Below are 17,262 nucleotides of genomic sequence, written 5' to 3'. Positions count from 1 at the left end.
TTTTAATACATTTTAAATTCAGGCTGTAACACAAAAACTTTTTTTTTTAAATAGACACAAACAAATACAAGAACATGGTTTAGTTTAATACAATATGCAAAAAAACAAGATATAGATTTTCCTTTTCTTTTCAAAACTTTGAAAGCTTCAACTTTCCAGCTGAAATAATACATTTAATAAAAATATGGTATAAATGTCCTGCAGAAAAAAATATACACAAATAATACATTATCTGATGAAATTGCTTTAGAAACGGGCACAAGTCAGGGATGTCCCGTCTCTCCCCTCCTGTTTGCGCTGGAAATTGAACCGCTTGCAGTAAGAATTAGCAGGACCCAAACGTAACAGGTATCCGTGTTGGTAAACATGAATATAAACTAAACTTATTTGCAGATAAACTCCTGATATACCTGACCAATAATGAAAACTCAATGCCCCCTTTGCTACAAATATTTTCAGAATACTCAAACATCTCAGGATATAAAATTAACGTGGAAAAAAGTGATGGCAATAGGAAAAAGAAAAAGAATAACTCACAATATACAGCAATCCTTTATGTGGACCACAAAAAAATATTAAATACTTAGGATGCTTTATATATTTGCACTGAATAGAAATATAAACACACAATGTAACAATTCTAAGATTTTACAATTCTAAGAGTTACAGTTCATATAAGGAAATCAGTCCATTGAAATAAACTCATTAGGTCTTTATCACTGTTCACATAACTGTTGGTCAAAGATACACTACATGACCAAAAGTATGTGGACACCTCCTCCTCGAACATGTCATTCTGTATACTTCTGGCCCTTCTTTGGACACTGTGTTAACAAACCTCCAGATGAGCTTCAATGCCATACAACACTCCTTCTGTTGCCTCCAACTGCTCTTAAATGCAAGCAAAACTAAATGCATGCTCTTCAACTGATCGCTGCCCGCACCCGCCAGCCCGTCTAGCATCACTACTCTGGACGGTTCTGACTTAGAATATGTGGACAACTACAAATACCAGACTCCCAGATGGTGAAGCGTGATTCATCACTCCAGAGAACGCGTTTCCACTGTTCCAGAGTCTGTATGGTGTGAGCCTATGTGTGCTGCTCTTTTCTGTGATATAACATTACAATTAGAAGTCTACTGATAATAATTAAATCCACAGAAAATGATACATGTGAATCTCTAAGGTCATATTCAAAGTATCTCCAGCACTAAATGTTGTTTTTAAGCAGCAAAATGGCTTTGTAATCGTATTCCATTACCCTTTTGCCATCCACACAGCAGGTACAAATTTCCTGTGGAGCTAAATGGGGGAAAAGCTCAATATTATAAAGCTCATTATTAGCTCAGCTTCATAAATCACCAGCAGATGACGCACTTTCACTTTCACCTCCTCATTACTGAGGATTCTGCTCAAATCAACCAAATTGACCCTGTATCAGGTAATGGAGACAATCTGCCACTGAAGTGAACTGCCCTCATCTAATGTCTGTATAAATTACTTTCAGTGTACATCCCATTTGAGCTATTTATCATAAGTCATGAGTTAGAAAGAATAGCATTCTTGGAAACACATGATATGGATAGTGGATTGCAACTTCACAGGAATAGGAATACAGCCCAGGTCCTGCCGCCTCCCTGGCTGAACAGAGGAGTCAGTCTGTCCCCACGTATAGAGGTATTTTAGACTGACAGGTCTGGGTGTGAAGCTGGGATTTAGAGGAGTAGCCTGATGAAACTACACCCACATCGGGCTGCCGTGAATATAGAGGTCACACTCTCATGAGCTATTAGATGGAGTTACAGGGAGACATGCAGCTGATGTCCCAGTGCTCCATTCTTCTAGCTGACATTCTGTTATCATTGGAGAGAGTTATGCTAGACCACACCTTGGACCAGACCAAGTGACTGCGCCTTTTCTTTGTTTGAGGAAATTAAACATAGAAGGTCCATAGAGCATAACTATTGAATCATTTTTATAAGAATAAGGAATAACACATTTGGTTAAAGTGTAAATCTGTCTTTAAGTGTGTTAATGCCTTATTTGTAAAGTGCCAAGAGAGTTGTTCATGGCAGAGAAAATATTTATTGCACCGGCTCAGCCCTAAGTATGTAGGTATGTAGGTTCATACAATGTTTAACACAGACTATAACTCAGATGTTTCCCTGTACCTATCCCTTGATGATGTTAGAACCTGCTCTACTGACACCAGAGACAACTGGCTGGAGTTCCTCATTGTGTTTTATGAATGGATGTGAATAACTTGGAAATTGAACTACTAACTACTAACTACTCCCAATAATGTTGTACAATGTAAAAACCATGGACAAGTCTTTAACTGGACAAAATTAATACATCATCAATACTGAGATGAAAAACACAATATTTCTTAAAAAAACACTTTATTTACATAAAATGTATCTATACAATACAAAATCCAGCTTATAGTGACTTAAAGTGACTGTGAGAAAGGTTAGAAAAGATGCAGTGTTTTCTCTGCAGTACAGGAAGTACACATGAAACAGTGTTGGTCAAAAAGAAAAATGGCAACTGGGAGAATTCAATCGATTCAACAGTATCACAGTGCATCCACCCTACAATGAGAACTAACTTTAAAATGCCATTGACAAAATGTGTCCAACTGCTGATTATTGTTTCAGGTATCAGCCTGGAAAATCTTCTTGCACAACGTGTTCTGGAGCTCCATGTTCAGGGATCACCCACAGTCTTTCAGTGTCTACTGTTCTTGCCTGAGGATAAATAATGCACACGGAGAAACAGTTTAATACAGACACGGGTGGAACTTCACCGTTGATGGAAGAAAATGGGTGGGGACCATGAAACCTTTTATGCTTCTATAATTAATAGAATTGATTAATGTGGATTGCATCACACTTTAAGATAGAATCCCACCATTTTTCCCTTTTCTGGCCTTTCCATTCTGCGATTTCCTCTTCAGTTGCTTGATGAGTTTGGTCACCCAGTTGTTATTTTTGGCAGGAGGTGCACACAGTCTAAGATTCTTCCTCGTGACAAACCTGTTGGCAGAAGTGACTTAGATCAGACATAGTTCCAACAATGCAGTCACACACAGCCAGAAAATATTAACTTGTGGTTAGGGTGATGTGTTACATTTGGCAACCTATTGTACAAGTGTGTGGAATGATTAATGTTGCTTACACAGTGGCAGGTATCCGACATCCTCCACTGACTGTCTGGATACTGAATGACTTCACCACTCTGCGGGGAAGCTTGGCATCGGTTGTTGTCAAGCAGCAGTCCATTGCTTCATCTGTGTTTGCTGCAGACACACACACACACACACACACACACACACACACAGGTTAGACTATCCCCTCTGTGTATCTTTGTGTATTCTCTCTGTGTATGGCATTCTACTAAAATTACATTTCAACATTCTCTTAAGAAGACGAAGAGCGTATTCAGTTCCACAGATAAAAATAACAACTAGTGATCAAGACACAGCATCATGTAACCAAGACGTTATTATAGTAGTTACTATGATAACAACTTGGAGTAAAAGTAGTTAATAACAGTAGCTCTGCAGTAGAAGAGAGGATCTCACCTGCTGCATGGCTCCAGAGGACTGATGTCAACAGAAGAAGTGCAGCCAACCGTAAGGACATCCTGTCTTAGTTGTTCTCTGTCTATGTCTTATATTTTAAACAAGGATCTGCAGATAAATGGGCTACTGTGGTCCAGGCACAGCTTTATATCCTCACCGCACAACTCCTTTCACTTTCACTCCCCTCAAGTCACACACCCATTTCCCGTAAACCATGCTTCAGCTCAGCACGCCCCTCAACTCTCACCTTTAAAACAAACAAAGATAAAGTAGGCTCTGCCAGTGCTTTTCCATGGAGTTGAAGGGTACTTTCTCTGCAGTTACACCTGGCGGAAATATCTGTAAATCATTCTCACCGTCGATGGAGAGATACAGTTGAAGACGGAAGTTTACATACACCTTGGCCAAATACATTTAAACTCAGTTTTTCACAATTCCTGACATTTAATCCTAGTAACAATTCCCTGTCGTAGGTCAGTTAGGATCACCACTTTATTTTAAGAATGTGAAATGTCAGAATAATAGTAGAGAGAATGATTTATTTCAGCTTTTATTTCTTTCATCACATTCCCAGTGGGTCAGAAGTTCACATACACTCAATTAGTATTTGGTAGCATTGACTTTAAATTGTTTAACTTGGGTCAAACATTTCAGGTAGCCTTCCACAAGCTTCCCACAATAAGTTGGGTGAATTTTGGCCCATTCCTCCTGACAGAGCTGGTGTAACTGAGTCAGGTTTGTAGGCCTCCTTGCTTGCACACACCTTTTCAGTTCTGCCCACACATTTTGTATAGGATTGAGGTCAGGGTTTTGTGATGGCCACTCCAATACCTTGACTTTGTTGTCCTTAAGCTATTTTTCCACAACTTTGGAATTATGCTTGGGGTCATTGTTCATTTGGAAGACCCATGTGCGACCAAGCTTTAACTTCCTGACTGATGTCTTGAGATGTTGCTTCAATATATCCACATAATTTTCCTCCTCATGATGCCATCTATTTTATGAAGTGCACCAGCCCCTCCTGCAGCAAAGCACCCCCACAACATTATGCTGCCACCCCTGTGCTTCACGGTTGGGATGATGTTCTTCGGGCTTGCAAGCCTCCCCCTTTTTCCTCCAAACATAACAATGGTCATTATGGCCAAACAGTTTTATTTTTCTTTCATCAGACCAGAGGACATTTCTCTAAAAAGTACGATCTTTGTCCCCATATGCAGTTGCAAACCGTAGTCTGGCTTTTTTTTATGGCGGTTTTGGAGCAGTGGCATCTTCCTTGCTGAACGGCCTTTCAGGTTATGTTGATATAGGACTCGTTTTACTGTGGATATAGATAATTTTGTACCGGTTTCCTCCAGCATATTCACAAGGTTCTTTGCTGTTGTTCTGGGATTGATTTGCACTTTTCGCACCAAAGTACGTTCATCTCTAGGAGACAGAACGCGTCTCCTTCCTGAGCGGTATGACGGCTGCGTGGTCCCATGGTGTTTATACTTGCTTACTATTGTTTGTACAGATGAACGTGGTACCTTCAGGCGTTTGGAAATTGCTCCCAAGGATGAACCAGACTTGTGGAGGCCTACCATTTTTTTCTGAGGTCTTGGCTGATTTCTTTTGATTTTCGAATGATGTCAAGCAAAGAGGCACTGAGTTTGAAGGTTGGCCTTGAAATACATCCACAGGTACACCTCCAGTTGACTCAAATGATGTCAATTAGCCTATCAGAAGCTTCTAAAGCCATGACATCATTTTCTGGAGTTTTCCAAGCTGTTTAAAGGCACAGTCAACTTAGTGTATGTAAACTTCTGACCCACTGGAATTGTGATACAGTGAATTATAAGTGAAATAATCTGTCTGTAAATGATTGTTGGAAAAATTACTTGTGTCATGCACAAGTAATCACTAACTGACTTAAGCTATAGTTTGTTAACAAGAAATTTGTGGAGTGTTTTAATGACTTAACGACTTATTGACTTCAACCTAAGTGTATGTAAACTTCCAACTTCAACTGTATAATGAAATCAGTCAATTGAAATAAATTTATTAGTTGGCGCAGCCATGGCCCGCCATGGTCCACCCACTTGGGTACCAGGCCCACCCACTTGGGAGCCAGGCTCAGCCAATCATAAGGAGTTTTTTTCCCCACAAAAGGGCTTTATTACAGACAGAAAGACTCCTCAGTTTCATCCGCTGTCCGGGTGGCTGGTCTCAGACGATCCCGTAGATGAAGATTCCAGATGTAGGGGTCCTGGGCTGGCGTGGCTACACGTGGTCTGCGGTTTTGAGGCCAGTTGGATGTGCTGGCAAATTCTCTAAAATGACATATGGTAGAGAAATGAACATTCAATTCTCTGTTAACAGCTCTGGAGGACATTCCTGCAGTCAGCATGTCAATTGCTCACTCCCTCAAAACCTGAGACATCTGTGGCATTGTGTTTGGTGTCAAAATTATAAATTTTTGAGTGGCCTTTTGTCCCCAGCACAAGGTGCACCTGTATAATGATCATGCTTTTTAATCAGCTCCCTGATATGCCACACCTTTCAGGTGAATGGATTATCTTGGCGAAGAAGAAATGCTCACTAACAGGGAAAAACATATTTGTGGACAAAATGTGAAGCTTTTTGTACGTATGGAACAGTTCTGGGATCTTTTATTTCAGCTCATGAAACATGAAACCAACACATTACATGATGCATTTATGTTTTTGTTCAGTATATATGGGTAAACCTATTATCAGGGATGTCACCACATTCCATATGAAGGTGTCTTGTTTAATTGCTCTGTTTTTAGATAGTTTGGTGAAAATTAGCCTCCTAGTGTCCATCACAACACAGCATCCCTGGTGCATCATAACCCAGCATCCCAGGGGCTCATTATGTGACACAGGAAGGAAACATACTCCCTGTGCAAGTAATACTGGAGGGTGTGCATCTTTCTGTGTGGGAGGATGTCGATGTGCATATGAGAGAATCTTTTTGTGTGTGGATGAGTGTTTCCAACTAAACCTGACCTATACGAGAGTGTCTATGTCTGTGCGTGGATGAGTGTGTATATATCCGTTTGTGTATTATGGAGGGACGCTGGATATGTAGAGAAGGAGAGGATGAAACAAGCACAGAATGATCTGCAGTCTCCCCTACAGCTCTCCTGATACCCAGACAGACTGAAGACAGGGAGACACCAGACAGTGCAGCTAGAGCCAGTCACTCAGGGTGGGACGGCTAGCGAAGAGAGTGCGGAGGTTGTGTGATAATTCACAGCTGCTGAGAGCTGTAGGATGTTGGAAAAACAATATCAGAAGTTTAAAAGCAACAGGATGATAAGTGACAATTCTTGTTTGTCTGACTGCCTGTCATCCTCACTCTAAAGGTGATTTAAAGGACATGCATTAAAAAACACAAGCATAGGGACATTGTTATGTGACTATGTTTGAAATAATGTCTATATCAGCATTTAGCTGGGATAGTCTAACTAAATTATCGTCTTAGAAATCTAGATATTTCAGAGACCGATGGCCCATTACAGGTCGACACTACCACCTTCTGGTAAGAAAGTGACACTGCACACCCTGAAAGTCAAAGAAGAAAGAAGTCGGGGCAATCGGGAATTACGCGAAGCTTGTTTTGTGAACAACAGAATGTTGGAAAATTGTTAAATAAAAGAAACAAGCAATGTAATGGTGTAAGCTAACATCAATTCTAAAGGTATGATTTTGGTGGGAGTATACTGTAATGGCCTGGCTAGATGATAAATGGACAAATGTCCAGACAGAGGATTGCGTTTACGAATTCCCGGTTTATTAACCAAACTCAACACAGGCTACTGTTTGGCCGTAGCCCACGCCAAATAAACCAACCAAGGAAAATCATATCAAACAACGATGACCCATCTCTTGTTATGACCACACGTAAAGAGAGACAACAATGGCTAAGCATGCGGTGCTCCACCCCCCACGCCGCTCCACCAACCATAAAGATGCTCGGCACCGGAACATTCCAGGCAGTCCTGATAGCAGGGTGACTGGCATGTCAGACACCGCGAACACTGGTTACTGGTAAGTACAACACAACAAACAGCATAACTCATAACACACAACTGTCTGTGCGGGTTGCTACAATACAAACTGTGTTTCTTAGTTGATGTGCTTCTTGTCAACGTTAACCAGATAATTTTATAGCCGTAGAGGGTGTTGGTAGCGTCACTCACTCTAGCCCTACCTACTGCAGGGGTAGGCAACCTTGGTCCTTTAGTGCCGTAGTCACTTCGTTTTTTAATTTTTAATTGAAATGACCTGGAAGACCAGGGGCCTCATTTATAAACGTTGCGTAAGCACAAAAGAAGGCATAAGCCACTTTCTAAACAAACTTTGGGATTTATAAAAAAGTAACTTGACGGGAGAATGTGCGGTCCTCTAAGGACACTTTGACCCATACGTACGCACATAAACTGGAGAAATGAGGAACTGCGACTCTGAAGGCAGAAGGATGAAACTCGAGAAACGCTTTGAAATTGATAACATTGTGTAAAATAAATCTAAATATTACCTGTCACGTATTATATATTATTAAGAGTTCCCTGGAGGGCACACAAAAAAACACACAAAACATGATTTAGGATAATAAATACAAACAGATATTTGTTTTTGCAAAAGAACCCCCTCAAATATTAAAATGGCACCAAAGAGGATGGCCTTCCGTTCATTTCTTTTGCTTTGTTTGTAATTTTTTTAAATTTATTTTTTACTTATTTTGTACATAATTTTGCTGCTGCTGTCTCTTATGACTGAAAATAACTTCTGGACATCAGAATTTTGATTACTCACCACGGACTGGAAGAAGCTTTTTCCGTTAAAGAGTCCGACAAGTAAGAGAGACTGCTCTCCCGGGAACAGGCCCAGGTCCATGTCAGTTGCGTGAAGAAAAGAGGACACAGATCAGGCTGCCTTTTGAGAATCCGTAGGCCAGCGAGTAAACTCCCATTGTCATTAATTCTACTTGCTAACATGCAATCATTGGACAATAAAATGAATGACTTACGATTATCCTACCAAAAGTGACATTAAGAACTGTAATATCTTATGTTTCACCGAGTCGTGGCTGAACGACGACACAGACAATATAGAGCTGGAGGGATTTTCAATGCACCCGCAGAACAGAGAAGCTACGTCTGGTAAGACGAGGGGTGGGGGTGTGTGTCTTTTTGTGAATAACAGCTGGTGCGTGATGTCTAATATTAAAGAAATCTCGAGGTATTGCTGAGGTACCTTATGATAAGCTGTAGACCACACTACCTACCAAGAGTTCTCATCAAATCAAATCAAATGTATTTATATAGCCCTTCTTACATCAGCTGATATCTCAAAGTGCTGTACAGAAACCCAGCCTAAAACCCCAAACAGCAAGCAATGCAGGTGTGGAAGCACGGTGGCTAGGAAAAACTCCCTAGAAAGGCCAAAACCTAGGAAGAAACCTAGAGAGGAACCAGGCTATGAGGGGTGGCCAGTCCTCTTCTGGCTGTGCCAGGTGGAGATTATAACAGCACATGGCCTAGATGTTCAAATGTTCATAAATGACCAGCATGGTCAAATAATAATAATCATAGTAGTTGTCGAGGGTGCAACAAGTCAGTAACACAAGAGTAAGTGTCAGTTGGCTTTTTCATAGCCGATCTTTGAGAGTATCTCTACCGCTCCTGCTGTCTCTAGAGAGTTGAAAACAGCAGGTCTGGGACAGGTAGCACGTCCGGTGAACAGGTCAGGGTTCCATAGCTGCAGGCAGAACAGTTGGAACTGGAGCAGCAGCACAGCCAGGTGAACTGGGGACAGCAAGGAGTCATCAAGCCAGGTAGTCCTGAGGCATGGTCCTAGGGCTCAGGTCCTCCAAGAGAGAGAAAGAAAGAGAGAATTAGAGAGAGCATATTTAAATTCACACAGGACACCGGAAAATAATTTTTGGTTCTAGTCAGGATTCTAGCAGCCGTATTTAGCACTAACTGAAGTTTATTTAGTGCTCTCATCTTTATTATTCGTAGCCGTCTACCACCACAGACTGATGCTGGCACTAAGAGCGCACTCAACCAACTCTATAAGGCCATAAGCAAACAAGAAAATGCTCACCCAGAAGCGGGAAACTTAAATCAGTTTTACCCCATTTTTACCAGCATGTCCAACCAGAGGAAAAAAAACTCTAGACCACCTTTACTCATCACACAGAAATGCATACAAAGCGCTCCACCGCCATCCATTTGGCAAATCCGACCATAATTATATCCTCCTGATTCCTGCTTACAAGCAAAAACTAAAGCAGGAAGTACCAGTGACTCGCTCAATACGGAAGTGGTCAGATGGCGCGGATGCTGCGCTTTGCTAGAACAGACTGTAATATATTCCGGGATTCATCCAATGGCATTGAGGAGTATACCACCTCAGTCATCGGCTTCATCAATTAGTGCATCGACGACGTCATCCCCACAGTGACCGTACGTACATATCCCAACCAGAAGCCGTGGATTAAGGCAACATTCGAATCGAGCTAAAGCTGCCGCTTTCAAGGAGCGAGACACAAATCCGGACGAATATAAGAAATCCCGCTATGCCCTCAGACGAACCATCATACAAGCAAAGCGTCAATACAGGATTAAGATTGAATCCTACTGTCGGATTTTGCAGGGCTCGAAAACTATTACGTACTACAAAGGGAAACCCAGATGCAAGCTTACCAGTGACGCGACCCTACCAGACGAGATAAATGTCTTTTTATGCTCGCTTCGAGGCAAGCAACACTGAAGTATGCACGAGAGCACCAGCTATTCTGGATGACTGTGTGATAACGCTCTCGGAAGCCGATGTGAGTAAGACCTTTAAACAGGTCAACATTCTCAAAGCCACGGGGACAGATGGATTATCAGGACGTGTACTCTAAGCATGCGTGTCTTCACTGACATTTTCAACCTCTCTCTGACTGAGTCTGTAATACCTACATGTTTCAAGTAGACAATCATAGTCCCTGTGCCCAAGGAAGCGAAGGTAACCTGCCTAACTGATTACCGCCCCGTAGCACTCACGTCGGTAGCCATGAAGTGCTGTGAAAGGCTGGTCAAGGCTCACAACAACAGCATCCTCCCGGATACCCTAGACCCACTCCAATTTGCATACCGCCCCAACAAATCCACAGACGACGCAATCTCAATCGCACTACACAATGCCCTTTCCCACCTGGTCAAAAGGAACACCTATGTGAGAATGCTGTTCATTGACTACAGCTCAGCGTTCAACACCATGTGCCGACAAAGCTCATCACTTAGCTAAGGACCCTGGGACTAAACACCTCCCTCTGCAACTGGATCCTGGACTTCCTGATGGGTCGCCATCAGGTGGTAAGGGTAGGCAACAACACGTCTGCCACGCTGATCCTCAACACTGGGGCCCCTCGGGGGTGTGTACTTAGTCCCCTCCTGTAATCCCTTTTCACCCATGACTGCCTAGCCAAACACAACTCCAACACCATTAAGTTTGCTGATGACACAACAGTGGTAGGCCTGATCACCGACAACGATGAGACAGCCTATAGGGAGGAGGTCATAGAACTGGCAGTGTGGTGCCAGGACAACAACCTCTCCCTCAATGTGAGCAAGACAAAGGAGCTGATAGTGAACTACAGGAAAAGGCGGGCTGAACAGTCGTCCATTAACATCAACAGAGCTGTAGTGGAGTGGGTCGAGAGTTCCTTGGTGTCCACATCACCAACAATCTATCACGGTTCAAACACACCAAGACAGTCGTGAAGTGGGCACGACAAAACCTTTTCCCCCTCAGGAGACTGAAAAGATTTGGTATGGGTCCCCAGATCCTTAAAAGGTTCTACAGCTGCACCATTGAGAGCATCCTGACCGGTTGCATCAGCGCCTGGTATGGCAACTACTCGGCATCTGACCATAAGGCGCAACAAAGGGTAGTGCGTATGGCCCAGTACATCACTGGGGCCAAGCTCCCTGCAATCCAGGACCTATATAATAGGCGGTGTAAGAGGAAAGCCCATAAAATTGTCAGAGTCCAGTCACCTAAGTCATAGATTGTTTTCTCTGCTACCGCACGGCAGGCGGTACTGGAGCACCAAGTCTAGGACCAAAAGGCTCCTTAACAGCTTCTACCCCCAAGCCATAAGACTGCTGAACAATTCATCAAATGGCCACCGGACTATTACATTGAGTAGCTAATGCCCCCAACCTCCTGAATTTGTTTTGTACACTGCTGCTACTCGCTGTTTATTATCTATGCATAGTCACTTCACCCCTACCGACAAGTACAAATACGAGTGCACAGTTTCATATATTGTTATCATATGTTCGTTGCGCAGAACTGTCGATGTGATAATGGCCCTGTCATTGTCAGTTACAATCAAGGTAATTACCACACCCGAAGGTGTTACGCAATTGGGTAGCTTTGACAATCAAATGGGTGGGTCTAAAAAGGCATGCAATTACAATGAGTAATGACACACAATGGCTGCTTTGGCACTGTTGGAAGATTTGGCGAATGGAAGAATTCAGAGAGAGCGGATTTTCAGAGACCAGACAGATTTTCTGTCCAATGATGATGATGAGTGGCTTATGAGCCGGTTCCGATTACCAAGAGCTGTTCTCTTGGATCTCTGTGCTGTAGTGGGCCCAGCTTTACAGAGAAGCACCCGCAGAAACCAAGCTGTGCCTTTCCCACTGCAACTCCTTGGAAACCTCGTTAATAGCGTTGATGGTGTCTCTGCGTTTGCAGGACTGCATCTGTGAGGACACGGGGGCTGGAGAAGCCTCCACTTCTTTTTTTATTTCTGAGAGGGTCTGACCTTCTGAGCCAGCAGCATTCACAGTGTCCGCTACATATTGCCACTCTAACGCCTTTTTGGCATTTGTAATGCCCACACTGTGTCCACCAAACAATATATTTTTTCTTGCTTCAACCTCCCCTACAAGAACTTCCATTTCACACTGGGTGAAATTTTGTTTTTTTGCCTTTCTGTTGGGATTTGCCGTCATTGTCGTCATGCAGTCAGTATGGACGAATATTAATTAGGGGCGTTTCACTGACCATTTATAGGCAACCATGCAGCAAGAGAGTGATCCAAAACACACAATACATTTTACATCAGAATGGCTGAAAAGCAGCAAATATAAACTTTTTGGAATGACCTAGTCAAAGTCCAGACCTAAACCCAATTGAGATGTAGCAGTACCTGAAACGAGCAGTTCATGTGCGAAGACCCACAAATGTCTCTCAGTTAAAGCAGTTCTGCATGGAAGAGTGGGCCAAAATTCCTTCACAGCGATATGAGAGAATGATCAACAACTACAAGAAAACGTTTAGTTGCAGTCATTGCAGCTAAAGGTGGCACAACCAGTTATTGAGTGTTATTACTTTTTTACACTGGGTATTGGGTATTTTATAACTTTGCTAATTAAATAAATGAAATGCGTATCCATGTGTTGTTTACTTAGGTTTCCTTTATCTAATATTAGGTTTTGGTTGAATATCTGATAACATTCAGTGTGAAAAACAGGCAAATATAAAGAAAATCAGAAAGGGGCAAATACTTTTTCACGGCACTGTAGCTAGCTAGCTAACGTTATGTGTAGTCTTTGGATGTCATGTGTGCCCACATTCTATGTCCATAATGCCCCAGTTCCCCAGCTCTGTTCCCCGCTGCTGCATTGATTGTTTTGTCTTTGTTACCCTTTGCTGATGTTGTTCCTGTCTCGTTCTATGTCCGTTCCCTATTAAATGTTTGACTCACCGTACCTGCTTCGCCTCTCCAGCGTCGTCCCGTGATAGAATGCAGCAGCCAACACATGAAGCATCGGGGAGTACTGGCATTCCGGTTGGTGGTGACGTCGGTCCTGGGTCACCCACGACTGCTTTCTGCGTTAATGATGCATCTAACATTCTATGGCAGCCATGTTAGCACCCCATTAATATTTCATGCTATGTAACTGAATGTCTAGAATTAGAACAACATTCTAAGAGTTGGCCCAACTCTCTAAATACAGGCTCTGCTTAACATTAATGAGTGTAACCAAGTTATGCTACTGTATTGGAAAATGTCTCCATGATGCTAGAAAGTTAGATGGTAACTGGTAATAGCAAAATATTAACTACACAAATCTTGGTGTCCAATCTCGCATTGTATTTACCATCTGTTTGTGAGTTAGATCTGTCCAGCTCCCCTCCCGGACCGTACCATCAGGACCCTACATTCCCAAGCAGGAAGATATGTTTAAGTCTCTGCCCATTCTGCCACCTCACCTGCTACAGGTCATCCTAAACAAGCATACAGGAATCTCTGAGTACAAGATGACAACAACTGAATCCAAACCCTCAAAGGAATGTCAATGATGAAGACATGACAGAGCTGTTCATGTCATTGACAGTAATGTGCATGCACTGGAGTAAGATGTTTTCACTTTCCCTCATCAGTGTGATCCTGCATTGCTTCCAGAACACAACCATGTCATGCTCAATCACCTCTACTCCCTGTCCATTAAGGTAAGACCAGAGAGAGATCAGAAAGATTAAATCAAAGCCATGAAGCATTAGTAGATTGATTCAAAGTCTGCAAGATGGAACAGAATGAATCCCAGAAGAGTTGCTTTTGGAGAGGTAAAGGGAAATGTCAAGTATGTGCTAATGGAGTTTCTCTCTCCTCTCAGGATGGTGAGGAGTGCGACTCATCGCTACAAGAAGAAGTATGTCACCACCCTGATGTATAAGCCTATATGGCCAGAGGCCTGTGGCTGTATGAGCCTATCTGGCCAGAGGCCTGTGGCTGTATGAGCCTGAATGACCAGAGGCCTGTGGCTGTATAAGCCTGTCTGACCAGAGGCCTGTGGCTGTATAAGCCTGTCTGACCAGAGGCCTGTGGCTGTATACGCCTGTCTGACCAGAGGCCTGTGGCTGTATACGCCTGTCTGACCAGAGGCCTGTGGCTGTATACGCCTGTCTGACCAGAGGCCTGTGGCTGTATACGCCTGTCTGACCAGAGGCCTGTGGCTGTATACGCCTGTCTGACCAGAGGCCTGTGGCTGTATACGCCTGTCTGACCAGAGGCCTGTGGCTGTATAAGCCTGTCTGACCAGAGGCGTGTGGCTCTATGCTCTATAAGCCTATCTGATAAGAGGCCTGTGGCTCTATGCTCTATAAGCCTATCTGGCTAGAGGCCTGTATAAGCCTGTCTGACCAGAGGCCTGTGGCTTCTCAGCCTCTGCCTTCCCACCACAGACACCACTGCTTCACACAGCACAGCCTACACCGTTGTACCTGTATATACAGTACCAGTCAAAAGTTTGGACACACCTACTCATTCAAGGGGTTTTCTTTATTTTTACTATTCTACATTTTAGATTAATAGTGAAGACATGCCCACTGACAAAGAAATGATCAGTCTATAATTTTAATGGTAAGTTTATTTGAACAGTGAGAGACAGAATAACAACAAAAAAATCCAGAACAACGCATGTCAAAAATGTTATAAAGTGATTTGCATTTTAATGAGGGAAATAAGTATTTGACCCCTCTGCAAAACATGACTTAGTACTTTGTGGCAAAACCCTTGTTGGCAATCACAGAGGTCAGATGTTTCTTGTAGTTGGCCACCAGGTTTGCACACATCTCAGGAGGGATTTTGTCCCACTCCTCTTTGCAGATCTTATCCAAGTCATGAAGGTTTCGAGGCTGACATTTGGCAACTCGAACCTTCAGCTCCCTCCACAGATTGTCTATGGGATTAAGGTCTGGAGACTGGCTAGGCCACTCCAGGACCTTAATGTCCTTCATTTTGAGCCACTCCTTTGTTGCCTTGGCCGTGTGTTTTGGGTCATTGTCATGCTGGAATACCCATCCAGGACCCATTTTCAATGCCCTGGCTGAGGGAAGGAGGTTCTCACCCAAGATTTGTCGGTACATGGCCCCGTCCATCGTCCCTTTGATGCGGTGAAGTTGTCCTGTCCCCTTAGCAGAAAAACACCCCCAAAGCATAATGTTGCCACCTCCATGTTTGACGATGGGGATGGTCTTCTTTGGGTCATCGGCATCATTCCTCCTCCTCCAAACACGGCGAGTTGAGTCGATGCCAAAGAGCTCCATTTTGGTGTCATCTGACCACAACACTTTCACCCAGTTTGCCTCTGAATCATTCAGATGTTCATTGGCAAACTTCAGACGTGCATGTATATGTGCTTTCTTGAGCAGGGGGACCTTGTGGGTGCTGCAGGATTTCAGTCCTTCACGGCGTTGTATGTTACCAATTGTTTTCTTGGTGACTATGGTCCCAGCTGCCTTGAGATCATTGACAAGATCCTCCCGTGTAGTTCCTCACCGTTCTCATGATCATTGCAACTCCACGAGGTGAGATCTCGCATGGAGCCCCAGGCCAAGGGAGATTGACAGTTCTTTTGTGTTTCTTCCATTTGCTAATAATCGCACCAACTGTTGTCACCTTCTCACCAAGCTGCTTGGCGATGGTCTTGTAGCCCATTCCAGCCGTTTAGGTCTACAATCTTGTCCCTGACATCCTTGGAGAGCTCTTTGGTCTTGGCCATGGTGGAGAGTTTGGAATCTGATTGATTGATTGCTTCTGTGGACAGGTGTCTTTTATACAGGTAACAAGCTGAGATTAGGAGCACTCCCTTTTAAGAGTGTGCTTCTAATCTCAGCTCGTTACCTGTATAGAAGACACCTGGGAGCCAGAAATCTTTCTGATTGAGAGGTGGTCAAATACTTATTTTCCTTATTAAAATGCAAATCAATTTATAACATTTTTGACATGCGTTCTTTTTATTATTTTGTATTATTCTGTCTCTCACTGTTCAAATAAACCTACCATTAAAATGATAGACTGATAATTTCTTTGTCAGTGGGCAAATGTACAAAATCAGCAGGGGATCAAATACTTTTTTCCCTCACTGTAGATATTCCATTTAAAATCAGCCATTTCCAGCTACAATAGTCATTTACAACATTATCAATGTCTACGCTGTATTTCTGATCAATTTGATGTCATTTTAATGGACAACAAATTCGATTTTCTTTCAAAAACTAGGACATTTCTAAGTGACCCCAAACTTTTGTACGGTAGTGTACATTCAGTTGGACAACTGACTAGGTATCTCCTTTCCCTTTCCCAATGTGTTCTCCAATCTCATAAAACAAATTACAAAAAGGCTTTGTGCCATTATCCTCGCAATAACTATTGAAAGGTATTGAAAACAGGTGTGCCAACTATTTTGACCCCTATCTTTTTGAGAAGAAAACAAATATTGAAATAATTTTTTGGGTTATTTAACCTTAACTGACTTGCCTAGTTAAATAAAGAACAAATTCTTATTTACAAATGTCGTCCTACAAGTCAGTTTGTGAAATTTCTGCCCTGCTTCACCATCTGGCATTTGGACGGACGAATCTGGGTTTGATGGGTACCAGGAGAACGCTACCTGCCCCAATGCATAGTCCCAACTGTAAAGTTTGGTGGAGGAGGAATAATGGTCTGGGGCTGTTTTCAACTTTGTGGCAAAAGTTTAGGGAATGACCTTTCCTGTTTCAGCATGACAAAGCCCCAGAGCACAAGCGCGATCTGTGAGCCAGGTCTAATAGCCCAACATCAGTGCCCGACCTCACTAATGCTCTTGTGGCTGAAT

General features: G+C 42.9%; 1 protein-coding gene across 1 annotated transcript; it reads right to left on the bottom strand.

The window, feature by feature from the left end:
• Positions 1–2,386: 2,386 nt before the first annotated feature.
• Positions 2,387–3,737, bottom strand: LOC115204157 (C-C motif chemokine 19). The gene is made up of 4 exons (XM_029769520.1): positions 3,588–3,737; positions 3,182–3,302; positions 2,915–3,039; positions 2,387–2,751 (listed from the first exon to the last, which is right to left on the bottom strand). The coding sequence occupies exons 1-4, from the start codon at positions 3,646–3,648 to the stop codon at positions 2,732–2,734; spliced, it is 327 nt and encodes a 108-aa protein (XP_029625380.1). The 5' UTR covers positions 3,649–3,737; the 3' UTR covers positions 2,387–2,731.
• Between the last annotated feature and the right edge of the window lie 13,525 nt (positions 3,738–17,262).

Source organism: Salmo trutta, chromosome 12 (genome assembly GCF_901001165.1).
Source record: "Salmo trutta chromosome 12, fSalTru1.1, whole genome shotgun sequence".
Taxonomy (NCBI): Eukaryota; Metazoa; Chordata; class Actinopteri; order Salmoniformes; family Salmonidae; genus Salmo; species Salmo trutta.
The sequence above is the reverse complement of the archived record's forward strand: the minus strand, read 5'-3'. Positions and strand labels throughout refer to the sequence as shown.